The following is a 13,548-nucleotide window of genomic DNA, read 5'->3' as shown; positions in this document are numbered from 1 at the left end:
AGTCTCCATCTTTATTTACTCAGGCCAGAGGATCACAGAGCTGGAGAGAAGTAAAGGAAGCTGTAGTTGTCATTCTCACCCTCTGTTTTTCCTCATTCTATCTGTCTCTTTTACTCTTTCTCACTCTACAGCTTTATTTACCCAGGCTAGAGGGGATCACAGAGCTGGAGAGTAGGGGGTTTGTTCCCCCTCACTCCCCTCGTTCCCACCCTCACTCCCTTTCTCCCTCTATTTTTGCAGGTCCCCAAAAACTCACCTCCCCCTGCATCCTCTCTCTGTGGCCTTCTCTTGCTGTTTCTCTTTCTTTGATTCTCACATCCATTATCTCTCTCTCTCTCTCTCTCTCTCTCTCTCTGCCTCTCCTTGCTTATTTTCTCTCTCTGTTGGAGATCAGAAAATAGCTGGAGAGAAATTCAGGAACCTCATCATCCCTGTCGATCCTCCTTTGACTACAGACCCAACCACTCACATTCTGACTGTGACTGCCTCTTCTTCCTTATTTTGGATACTACAACACACATACATTATTTCATTTATTCGGGATCCCCAATAGCTGTTACTATAGCAGCAGAGACTTATGCTGAGATTTGGGTGGGGAGGCAGAGACCGTCTAACCATCTGATGTCTGTCATTGATCAGGCTCTCTCCATGCACCCGAGTCTTCTCATTTTGATTCTGCCCCTCTCTCCCTCTAATTCATTATTTTCTTGCATTCTTCTCTGTGTTTCTCTCTCTTTGGCTCTCACTCTCTTCTCACTGCTTCCAAAAAGACAGACTGTCTCTGATTCTCGCTCACTCTCATTGTAACAGATGTGTATACAATATGCTGTCTTACTGACACCTCCTCAATGTTTCAATTAAGACTGAAAACAATACAGGCTGCTATACTTCCACTAACCAGTGCCCATCCACATGTGTATTCATGTTCAATCCTCATCGTAATGTATACCATTTAGCAGCTGCTTTTGTCCAAAGCGACTTACGGTCATGCGTGTATACATTTTACATATGGGTGACACATTTTTTTTACCTAGGCTAATTCATTTCTTAAAAAATGAAGGAGGAGCGAGAGAGACAGAGAGAGAGAAAGAGAGAGCTATATTTCATCATTTTTTTATACTTGCAAATGCAGCTAGCTAGTTTAGCCTACTCAAACACCCGACTCAGAGGGATGCTACAGTATTAGCTAGCTGGATATGACTATCCAACACTGGAACTGTTTTACAATTTTTTTGCGACCCTGGTACACTAGTGTAACTGCTAACCTGCTTACTAACTGTCCACTGTACTGCATGACTGTAGCAGGTTTACTAATGCGTTATTTACATTAGCTATATTGACTCTGACGTTACATTAGCTAATATGGTGACAACGAAGTAGGCTGTGTGCAGTGGTTATGATTTGAATGTTTGGCTTGGAAATATTTTTTCCGCTTGATCACAGACAGATGATGTGTTGTGCATTGAAGTCCACAAGCGAAGGGAAAAGGTGAGAGGAGGAGAGCACGTAGATGTGAGAAGGAATGCAACAAGATGTTTGTATATGGCTATGAAAGTTAACATTCCGCCGAATAAAGCAAACGGAACAAAACGGAGGTAAACATACCTGAATTTGTCCAATAGAAACTCTCGTTTGCAACTGTTGGACTAATGATTACACCCTAGATCAGCTAGATACAGGCAAGATTGTGCAAGGCTGTATTGAATGTGTCACTGTCTGTCCATGTGTCACTGTCTGTCACCTCAAATCTTTCTCTCGACCTGTGTGCACCTACTTACTGTATGTTGTAAACTTTAATTCATAGGCTAGGTTGTAGCAACGTCATGATGGCTGTGTGTAGTACAGGGAAAATTTGAGCATAATTTAGAAGCTTAAATCTATGGATGTTACATTGAACTGGGTGAATGGAATATGAATGACAGCCATCTAATATGCTGTAACATAAATAAGTCCAATAAAAAAAAAGAATTGTCCTCCCTCATCTTAAACGGCACCGACCACCGCTGTCATCATCACCATCACCATCACCAACATCGAACCCTTACAGCCAATTTACGACAGTCCAACATCGAACCCTTACAGCCGGTTCAATAAGAGCCCCCTATATGGGCAGACTCAGACACGGTATTGTATGTGAACAGTGCAGGTCATGACCGATGAAAGTGATGGATACTACCTCTATCTAATCATTATCTAATCATTTTCACATCTCTGTTTGTCTTCAGGTAACAACGCATTTAAGTCCCCAGAGGATTTCAAGGTGTCTCTCCCCCTGCGCACCAATTACCTATACGGACGCATCAAGAAGAGTCTCCCTGAGATGTATGCCTTCACAGTGTGCATGTGGCTGAAGTCCAGCGCCAGCCCTGGTATAGGAACCCCCTTCTCCTACGGGGTGCCAGGACAGGCCAATGAGATCGTGCTCATCGAGTGGGGCAACAACCCCATAGAGCTGTTGGTCAACGACAAAGTAAGTCCATGTCTTTTATTGATTGTCCATGACAAAAACAACTCCTGGGCTATGGCGACGAAAGACTCATTTACTCTAAAGAACTTGGTTACAGTTGAGCATCAATCATTGTGCATTTTCTATTACAAAAACAAACCGTGACGATTGAATAGACACAGAACGATCAAGCCAGCACAGAAAAGGAACTGAAATGGAGTCATGTTGTAGTCCTTCCAGTCTGTTTTCAGGGGTAGACCCAACAGGTTCTTGAACCTGGGTCCAGCGACTATCGACACAACACCATGGCCGTTACACCAAGAGGCCCACACCTCTTGTCGAGGGTCCTAGGTTGGCTTAAGGTCGCTTCAATATTTGCATTTAATACTGAGAATCAGACACTTTCCCCCCTTGTTAAGCAATGCTTTTTGAAGGAAGACCATTTCCAATGTGCTCAAAAAGAAGCTACAATTAATATTTCATCGGTTTCTGTCTTCAAAGGAATACAACCATGGCAATCGTGGTGTTTGAATAAACAACACTGATAGTTATTTTTTCTGTGCGTTACTGCTGGATAACTGAACCTAGGGGCTCAGAGGGAATAGAGTTTGGCTGAAGTGAAGTAGGGTGGGTTTTTTTTCGGTTGTGGGGTTGGATTTGGGTTTGTGTTGGGCATCTGGTTTATTGGCAGAGCCAGTTTTCCCCACAGTTCTGGTTTCACCATGCATTATACATGTGTGTATGTCAGACAAACACTAGAAAGGAAGAGAGAGAGAGAGAGAGAGAGAGAGAGAGAGAGAGAGAAGGGAGGGAGAGATGGGGGAGGGGGGAGCAGGAGCAGAGTATACAGGAAGATAGGCACCAGAGAATAGAGGAACCAAAACAGCACCAGAGAATAGAGGAACCAATACAGCACCAGAGAACAGAGGAACCAATACAGCACCAGAGAATAGAGTAACCAATACAGCACCAGAGAACAGAGGAACCAATACAGCACCAGAGAATAGAGGAACCAATACAGCACCAGAGAATAGAGGAACCAATACAGCACCAGAGAACAGAGGACCCAATACAGCACCAGAGAATAGAGTAACCAATACAGCACCAGAGAATAGAGGAACCAATACAGCACCAGAGAATAGAGGGACCAACACAGCACCAGAGAATATAGGAACCAATACAGCACCAGAGAATAGAGGACCCAATACAGCACCAGAGAACAGAGGACCCAATACAGCACCAGAGAATAGAGGGACCAACACAGCACCAGAGAATAGAGGGACCAACACAGCACCAGAGAATAGAGGGACCAATACAGCACCAGAGAATAGAGGACCCAATACAGCACCAGAGAACAGAGAACCCAATACAGCACCAGATAATAGAGGACCCAATACAACACCAGAGAACAGAGGACCCAATACAGCACCAGAGAATAGAGGAACCAATGCAGCACCAGAGAACAGAGGACCCAATACAGCACCAGAGAATAGCGGAACCAATACAGCACCAGAGAATAGAGGAACCAATACAGCACCAGATAATAGAGGACCCAATACAGCACCAGAGAACAGAGGACCCAATACAGCACCAGAGAATAGAGTAACCAATACAGCACCAGAGAATAGAGGAACCAATACAGCACCAGAGAACAGAAGAACCAATACAGCACCAGAGAATAGAGGAACCAATACAGCACCAGAGAATAGAGGGACCAACACAGCACCAGAGAATAGAGGAACCAATACAGCACCAGAGAACAGAGGACCCAATACAGCACCAGAGAATATAGGAACCAATACAGCACCAGAGAACAGAGGAACCAATACAGCACCAGAGAATAGAGGACCCAATACAGCACCAGAGAACAGAGGAACCAATACAGCACCAGAGAACAGAGGACCCAATACAGCACCAGAGAATATAGGAACCAATACAGCACCAGAGAACAGAGGAACCAATACAGCACCAGAGAATAGAGGAACCAATACAGCACCAGAGAATAGAGGAACCAATACAGCACCAGAGAATAGAGGGACCAACACAGCACCAGAGAATAGAGGAACCAATACAGCACCAGAGAATAGAGGAACCAATACAGCACCAGATAATAGAGGAACCAATACAGCACCAGATAATAGAGGACCCAATACAGCACCAGAGAACAGAGGACCCAATACAGCACCAGAGAATAGAGTAACCAATACAGCACCAGAGAATAGAGGAACCAATACAGCACCAGAGAATAGAGGAACCAACACAGCACCAGAGAATAGAGGAACCAATACAGCACCAGAGAATAGAGGAACCAATACAGCACCAGAGAATAGAGGGACCAACACAGCACCAGAGAATAGAGGAACCAATACAGCACCAGAGAACAGAGGACCCAATACAGCACCAGAGAATAGAGGAACCAATACAGCACCAGAGAATAGAGGAACCAATACAGCACCAGAGAATAGAGGACCCAATACAGCACCAGAGAATAGAGGAACCAATACAGCACCAGATAATAGAGGACCCAATACAGCACCAGAGAACAGAGGACCCAATACAGCACCAGAGAATAGAGTAACCAATACAGCACCAGAGAATAGAGTAACCAATACAGCACCAGATAATAGAGGAACCAATACAGCACCAGAGAATAGAGGGACCAACACAGCACCAGAGAATAGAGGAACCAATACAGCACCAGAGAACAGAGGACCCAATACAGCACCAGAGAACAGAGGAACCAATACAGCACCAGAGAACAGAGGACCCAATACAGCACCAGAGAATATAGGAACCAATACAGCACCAGAGAACAGAGGAACCAATACAGCACCAGAGAATAGAGGAACCAATACAGCACCAGAGAATAGAGGGACCAACACAGCACCAGAGAATAGAGGAACCAATACAGCACCAGAGAACAGAGGAACCAATACAGCACCAGAGAATAGAGGAACCAACACAGCACCAGAGAATAGAGGAACCAATACAGCACCAGATAATATAGGAACCAATACAGCACCAGAGAACAGAGGAACCAATGAAAGTGTGAGTGAGTGAGTGTGAGAGAGGAGGAAAGATAGGGTCAGAGAGTGTATGTGTGAGAGAAGATGAAACCATGAATATAACACTAATTTTAATTTCAACATGTTTTAAAACCTAACTAACATGACCCAGGTCTGCATGGTGACAATGTTACACCATGTTCTTTTGTCAATGGTACACCATTCATCTGGTGCAAAGGCTCTAGTGCTCCAAAATGAGATTCATTAAAGATAGAGAGAATATCTTCCCTGGATCAAATCCATTTGACATTCCTGTTGCATCTCATTATTTTGTATTTTGTAAGGAGTGAAAGGATTCGTTCCCTATTATAGAACAGTATCTCTATTTTGGATGTAAATGACATGACTTTACAAGGATCCAGATGCTTTATTTCACTTGTCTTTGAGAAACATACTTCTCTGTGTAGCACAGCTGGAAACCGCTCGAGTTGCATAAAATGGAATATAACTTTGCGGATAAAGTTTGGAAATGCATAATGTAATGTGTATAACATCTAAAGACCTGCATCACTATACTGAGAGGTTTGTCGTTCCTAAAAGGACTTGCTTGGGTATTTTTGGAGCCGTTGTTTTTCCGGAGCCCCCATTCTGCAGAACGAGCATTGATAAAGTCTATTCCGCGGGTCGCATGTTTCTTAAAACCAAGTAAAATCACTGAGTAAAATCACAGAGTAAAATCACAGAGTAAAATCACAGAGTAAAATCACTGAGTAAAATCACAGAGTAAAATCACTGAGTAAAATCAGTAAAATCACAAAAAAAAGTGTCTGGACCCCTCTATTTACATCCAAAATACAGATTAGGTAAAACAGTATTGAACCAGTCCTTTAAAGCTTTCCTAATGCCACAATATATCCACAGTGAACTTCTTTTATCAATACTTTCGCAGCAGTTGGCTGCCTATTGGACAAGAGGGAAGTTAAAACATCTTTTGATGTAGTGGTTGGTTTGGGTTTAGTCAATGGGGTGGTTTTATTGAATTTCTCTCTGCACCTGTCAGATCTAAAACGTGATATGCCCTCACACCTTTAAGGATTGCTTGCAGGTGCATTCTAGGAAATGTTGAATAATTGTTCATAGAAAATAAACTCCCTCATCACTTGTTGTTTATTTTTTGCAAATGTTTGGGCCTCACAGCCTTTGTCAGAGCTCTGATTAGAGAATGTTTATTGAGATATTGGTGTGGACTAAAAGACATTCTGCAACTGTTTAATCTGCCGGGCCCTACGTAAACAACACTTCCTGTGTTTGTTTCCAGCTCACACGGTCAGGGAGAAACTCCTGGCTCCGGGTATGATATCAGACCCAACGTCCTCAGGTTGACTAAGGCTCAGGGATATTACTAGAGGGCAGTAATTAGGTCCACAGTATCAATGCTCTGTCTGATTGACTTTAGTGTAAATGTGATATGCTGGAACACCTTTGGAGGTCAAGCGTCTAGTTTCTCATGGGAGGGATTAAGAGCAGACAGGAAATTGTTGGCAGTAGCCTCTGCATTTCATGGTCTCTATGGTCTATATGGCTCATATAGAACCTCTATATAAAGCTAATGACTTCCACTGCCATTCTCCCCTATGCTGAACCCTCTGTGGACCATGATGTCATTGTAAAGTCTGGGTAAAGCGCTGATGTTGTAACCTTTCGTAACCTGTGCTATTTCTTTCTGCTCTTGTTTTCGAAGTGCAATCCCATATGACTGCGATTTCTACAGTATATTGTCCCTATGTCACTTTACTGTTTATAAGCTATTTGTAAAGTGCTGGTGTTGTCTTGCTCCATTTGGTCCTGTGTTGTGTGTCTCAGTCAAAGCTTCATTGTGCCATCTGCCCCAGTGATATATAGTACTTGTGCTCTCTTGCCTCTTACGGCAGATTGTACGGTTCAACTTGAGCTCTATTGCCCTATCTGCCCTGGGATATTCTCCCTGATAGTAAAGTCTACAATAAGCTCTTAAGGGGAATCCTATCCTTCACTTGAGTGAATGTTTTTTAAAGTTTCCCATAGACATCCATGCATGACTAAGTGAAAATTGGACTTAAGTGGAAATGAAGATTCACCACACAAAGACTAAAGGCTCAACAGAATAAACACAGGTATTCTCTTTCCCCTTTTGCCAAAGCTGGAAGAGAAAGACAATTCAAATCAATTGTATAGTATGCCTGATAGATGAGACAGATCTATTGCTCTGCTATTGGTTTCCTCTGTGCATCTGTCATTTCCCTCTGCAATTGCAATTTTATCCATGAAAGACACACTACATGCCATGTATCTCTTTCCCCAGTTAGTATTGCCTCTCTAACATTAATTACCCTCCTTGCCCCTCTAACATGAATTACCCTCCTTGCCCCTCTAACATGAATTACCCTCCTTGCCCCTATAACATGAATTACCCTCCTTGCCCCTCTAACATTAATTACCCTCCTTGCCCCTATAACATGAATTACCCTCCTTGCCCCTCTAACATGAATTACCCTCCTTGACCCTATAACATGAATTACCCTCCTTGCCCCTATAACATGAATTACCCTCCTTGCCCCTATAACATGAATTACCCTCCTTGCCCCTCTAACATGAATTACCCTCCTTGCCCCTATAACATGAATTACCCTCCTTGCCCCTATAACATGAATTACCCTCCTTGCCCCTATAACATGAATTACCCTCCTTGCCCCTATAACATGAATTACCCTCCTTGCCCCTATAACATGAATTACCCTCCTTGCCCCTCTAACATGAATTACCCTCCTTGCCCCTCTAACATGAATTACCCTCCTTGCCCTATAAGTATTCTACATTTACATTTGAGTCACTTAGCAGACACTCTTATCCAGAGCGGCTTACAATTAAAAGTGAATCCCATCTAACACTGTACTGCCCATCTCACCCTTCTTACCCAGGTGGCCCAATTGCCCCTGTCGGTGAGCGATGGCCGCTGGCACCACATATGCATCACCTGGACGACGCGGGACGGCTTCTGGGAGGCGTACCAGGACGGGGAGAGGCTGGGCACCGGGGAGAACTTGGCCCCCTGGCATCCAATTAAACCTGGAGGGGTGATCATCCTGGGACAGGAACAGGTGAGGCTCAGCCAGGCTCTGATCTACTCCCACTGGAGAGGGAGAGTGGGAGGGTGTGTGTGTTCCCCCTGGAGAGGGAGAGATGAACAGGGGAGAAGGGGGAGGCAAGGCTCTTGTCACGCTATCAACACTCCTTTACCATTACCTCACCTCTCTGCCTGCCTTAACCAGTGACAGCGCACCCTTGGGAGCATTGTTAGTGTGACACTCCAACAGATATCTCCATGACAGCACCTTACTATCTCTACAGCCATGTAGTACAGAACACTGACGCTATTAAGATAGTTCCCATAGGAACCCATTAATGTAACACTACGTAGCTGTTGGGTCACATTGGGTGGACTACTTTGTTCAACACGTGTGGTGCTAGTCTATGTGGAAAGCTACAGTGCATGTAGTGTGTCTTTCATGGATAAAATTGCAATTGCAGAGGGAAATGACAGACGCACAGAGGAAACAGAGCAATAGATCTGTCTCATCTATCAGGTGTACTATACAATTGATTTGAATTGTCTTTCTCTTCCAGCTTTGGCAAAATTGTTGATATCTTTGAATTCTTGTTGAAGGCAGAAACGATGAATCACCCAGGCTATGACGTTTCTGTATACTGATGGGATTTTAAACACAGTCCCTCTCCCTCTACAGGACATGGTGGGGGGTCGTTTCGACGCCACCCAGGCCTTCGTTGGCGAGCTGAGCCAGTTCAACATGTGGGACCGGGTCCTCCGTCCTGTGGACATCATGGGAATGGCCAACTGCTCCTCCTACATGCCCGGGAACATTGTTCCCTGGATCGACACCAACGTCGAAGTCATGGGAGGAGCATCCAAGGCGGCGTTGGAGATCTGCGAGGACCGTATGTTCGAACCGTAAAGGAGTTGGATGTGTAACGTTGTTATGACACTGGGTTCCGAAGGTTCCGGAGGCTTGAGAGGTGGTTCTGGTTCCGCGCTCTCTGTGCTGCTTCAGAAACACCCCTCAAGGAGCAAAAAGGGCTCAACGGGTATTGCCTTTGTTTACAGACCTAGATCTAGTAAATGGGTCAACTTCTTGTTTTCCCAATGTGTTTTGCTGTGATTTTCCATGCTTTACTACATGGCTCACAAGTTCATGCCCATTCCAACGGGATTCTAACTAGAGGATTTTTACAGAGAACCCACTTGAGACTGAGGACTCTATACTCTGTATTCTGTCTTTTACTCCTTTAGCTAGAGATCCTTTTGACTGAGTCATGTTTGAACACAGCTCCTCTCTAAGGCATTTCAAACTGATAATCGAGCACTGTACTGTACTCAGTGAATGTGAGCTAATATATAACCCATAGAAGCTTTTATTGTGTTGTGTGGACAGCTATTTCTGAGTTGCATGGCAAACTTCTCCGGTACGTTATGTGAGCTTGTGTTCCTTTGCAGTAAAAAGAAGCCCCATGTTCCAGGGAGGGATATTGATGAGTATTGATGAGTATAGAATATTAAGGCAACAGTGGAATAGACCATTGACTTCATGTGGAGTCATTTTAAACGTGTGCATGTGTTTTGACTTGTCACTGGGAGTATTGAGTGCCAAAGTTAATGCATGCGTACTGTATGTGTGTATATGTGTGTGCATATGTACATGCACAGGTGGGTGTGTTTACTGTAATAGCAGTTTGTGTGTGTGTGGGTGTGTGCACGCTCTCGTTGTGTAAAAGGCCCTAGAGATTAGTGACGAGGACATTCACATTCTTGTAAATCTATTCTAATACCTCTCCTCCCCTTGAGCAGCTGCCATCCCAAGCAGCTTTGTGCAGCGGCCGGCCCAGGCAGGTTAAAAGCAAAGTCGGAAAGCTGCCGAGGACTGGCGGGAAGCCGGGAATTCAGCGCTCTGTGTGCCACACTGGGGGAGCGTGGGTTGGAATGGGAAGCCAGGGACTGGATGACCTTCAAGGAAGGATTTTATCCATAATCTGTGATAGTAAATATCATGTTTGTCAAATTAATGAGAAGATGAATGTGAGCTATTTTACTATCCCGTTGCATTGTATAATATAGAAAAATGCCTATATAAGCCAGAGAGACGCTATGAAAATGAAGACTGTGAAACTAAAGATGAGGAGAGATCTGAATGTTTCTGGTTGGAACAAGACAAAAAGCACTGGAACACTTTGCTATGTTTCCGTTTGTAGAAAATGTCTTTAATTTCCTTAGAGATAAGGAAAAAGAACCACGTTCTGAATGAATGTTGTGCTTCATTCCAGTCCATTTAAAGGACAGTGATTTGAAATATGGTGCAGTAGATACATGTGTGTCCAGTTTGCTTCTTCAACACTGTTCACACTTGTTTTGCTGCAACACAAAACCACAATGCCTGTCAATTCAACCCTTATCTGGTTATGGAGAATGCAGAGGACTAACCTGATGTTAGGAAACAAATGGACGTTGGTCTCTTCCTTTGGGACATCTTGGAAAGATATATGTTCGTAAAAACAGAACAGTGGGATTCAGAACATTTCTGATGGCCTTTGAGAATGATATAATGCAGTAATGTTTTAAAGGGGTACACACCTATCATTTTAGAACATTTAAAAGTTACTCTACATATGAATGTCCTTTTATGTGTTATATAAATGTCGGTTTTTATTTCTGTAGAGAAGATTTAATTTCTTGTATTTTATTATCATTTCTGCTCATGAGTTAATGCGGTTCCCTGCACTGAGTCACTATTTCATTCAGAGTGTTAGTGGAAGAAGGACACCTTCTTTTAAAATGTTCAATGGCCTTTTCTTCAGCAGTGAATGTGCTTTTTGTTTGCGGATGATTCAAACCATGAAGCTGTAATCCTTTATGGGGAAACAGCCACGTCCGTTTGGGATGTTACAACCACAGAGAAGTTACTGAAAACAACACTGTTTTTCACCTCGGACATCATTGCACTAACTTTTTTTTTTTTTACAACGTCTATCTTTCAGTTCAGCAAATATCATTTGTATTTTTTTCCTACAGTGCAACCTTGGAATTGTGAAAAGAGAAATGAGAAACAGAAAGGATTCAACTGTTGTTTTAACCTCATCTTCATCTATCCTTTATGTTCTGTGTCTCCATGCAGTGTGGTTGGATGTCCTCTTGCACCTAATAAAATATTCAAAATCCAAATCCGAACAATTGCCTGAAAATCGTGACATCAGAAATAGTTCAAGTGTTGAATAGAATCATGGGTCAGCTGCGGAGTGCAGTGGAGGCTGGTGCAGGGAGAAAGGGGAGAATGGATCTCCCTTATACTATTGAAAGACATTAAAGATAATGCAACATATTTAAAAACCCTCCTTGTAATCAAACCATACTAAATACTCACGTGTCGGCTATTTCACTGTAGTAGGAATATATATAGTCCCTTGTGAATACCTCTGTCCTGTTAAGATTACTTAGGGTCAGTGGCTACTCAAACTGCCTTCTATCAATACAGATTAATCATAACCAAACACATATTTCATTTTATTTAACTAGGCAAGTCAGTTAAGAACAAATTCTTATTTTCAATGACATCCTAGGAACAGTGGGTTAACTGCCTGTTCAGGTGCAGAACGACAGATTTGTACCTTGTCAGCTCGGGGGTTTGAACTTGCAACCTTTCGGTTACTAGTCCAACGCTAGTCCAACGCTCTAAACACTAGGCTACCCTGCCGTCTCTCTTTCATAAGGCTTGTAAACTGCCAGAATGCGATTGTATACTTTGTAACACCGGTCTTATTTGTCACGCTTGTCGACTACAGACACACAAAGTCAGGAGAGGTGTCATGTTGTGTGCAATGAGTCTGAACCCAGAGGATATGAATGGATGTTCTCTCTCTCTCTCTCTCTCTCTCTCTATCCCCCCCTCTCTCTCTCTCTCTCTCTCTCTCTCTCTCCATCCATCCATCCATCCATCCGTGGAATGTTATCAACAGCGGAGAAATCCTCTGGCTGGCAGCCTTCCAGGTGGAAATGAAAAATCGGCCTCAGTGGATTATGGGAAGCTGCAGCGGTAATGTAGGGCACGTTGTGTTGCGTTCGAGAGCTCTCCTCTCTCCGTGTTCTCTGCTTGAGCTGTCACGGTTGGCACTATTGCTTAATTCATGTGTTGCTGTGGCACCCCAGGGGGTCACATTGTGAATGCATTGTAAATCAAGCCCAATTACTGACTGTAAACAAGAGGATGGAAATAGTCGTTCAGTAAACTGTAGCTTTTGACAAAGGCTGGGGAGATGGAGGGAGAGCACACTGCTTCAGAATTAAGGTGGATAATTCTACTCTAAACTTAGATTTCCAATATGGTCTCATAAGAATGTGTCAAAATAATGACGTTTTACTATTGTAGGTAGCAATATGTCATATACGGTGACATATTACCTGTCTACTATATGACTGGCCGGCCAGTGGCAAAAGAGCTAATTTTCCATCTCAAAAGATTCTTTCCAGGTTTATTCCTTCTTTCCCAACTGTTGCTAGAGGCATACTCTACTGGTGTGTTTAAAACTGGGTTTTGTGACATTCTGTGACAAACGACAGCACTACCTACACAAACCTACACAAATGTAATTCAGATTGGCATGTAGCTAATACATCTCACAAGTGTAGAGGGAGATATATACATCTTTGTACCCAACAGTGAAATGATTCATCTGGATCTTTGAGAGAGTGGGGAGGTGCTACTGCTATTATTGCATTTAAACACTATGCATCAGCTACTGACTCTTTCCCACATAGGAATAGACTTAGGGAGTTTCAGCACAAGTCACGATAGTACAGTATTAAAGGAAGGAATTGCAAGTAATCTAATTAAATTAGTGCTAGCGTAGATGCAGATGCAATGACACCTACTTCAGGCTAAAAGTGCATCACTTGAAAGGGTTTAACTCAATGTTATTACCCAGTAGGCCAGTTGCCCCACTCCACTTCCCAGCACAATGGATAGAGCGTAGGCTACGTATATTGCTCTGCGGTTG

The 13,548-nt window shown here is 43.4% G+C and overlaps 2 protein-coding genes across 5 annotated transcripts in view; one reads left to right on the top strand and one right to left on the bottom strand.

The window, feature by feature from the left end:
• The window catches only part of LOC110538789 (neuronal pentraxin-2), a 19,254-nt gene extending 7,534 nt beyond the window's left edge, over window positions 1–11,720 (top strand). The window contains exons 3-5 of the mRNA XM_036941581.1: window positions 2,226–2,470; window positions 8,409–8,588; window positions 9,234–11,720. Of these exons, the coding sequence (XP_036797476.1) occupies window positions 2,226–2,470; window positions 8,409–8,588; window positions 9,234–9,461 (653 nt within the window). The 3' untranslated portion in view covers window positions 9,462–11,720. The remainder of the gene's footprint in view (window positions 1–2,225; window positions 2,471–8,408; window positions 8,589–9,233) is intronic.
• The window catches only part of LOC110538788 (brain protein I3), a 698,720-nt gene that overhangs the window by 578,618 nt on the left and 106,554 nt on the right, over window positions 1–13,548 (bottom strand). The gene's annotated exons all lie outside the window — the stretch shown is intronic.

This window comes from Oncorhynchus mykiss, chromosome 13, assembly GCF_013265735.2.
Source record: "Oncorhynchus mykiss isolate Arlee chromosome 13, USDA_OmykA_1.1, whole genome shotgun sequence".
Taxonomy (NCBI): Eukaryota; Metazoa; Chordata; class Actinopteri; order Salmoniformes; family Salmonidae; genus Oncorhynchus; species Oncorhynchus mykiss.
The sequence above is the reverse complement of the archived record's forward strand: the minus strand, read 5'-3'. Positions and strand labels throughout refer to the sequence as shown.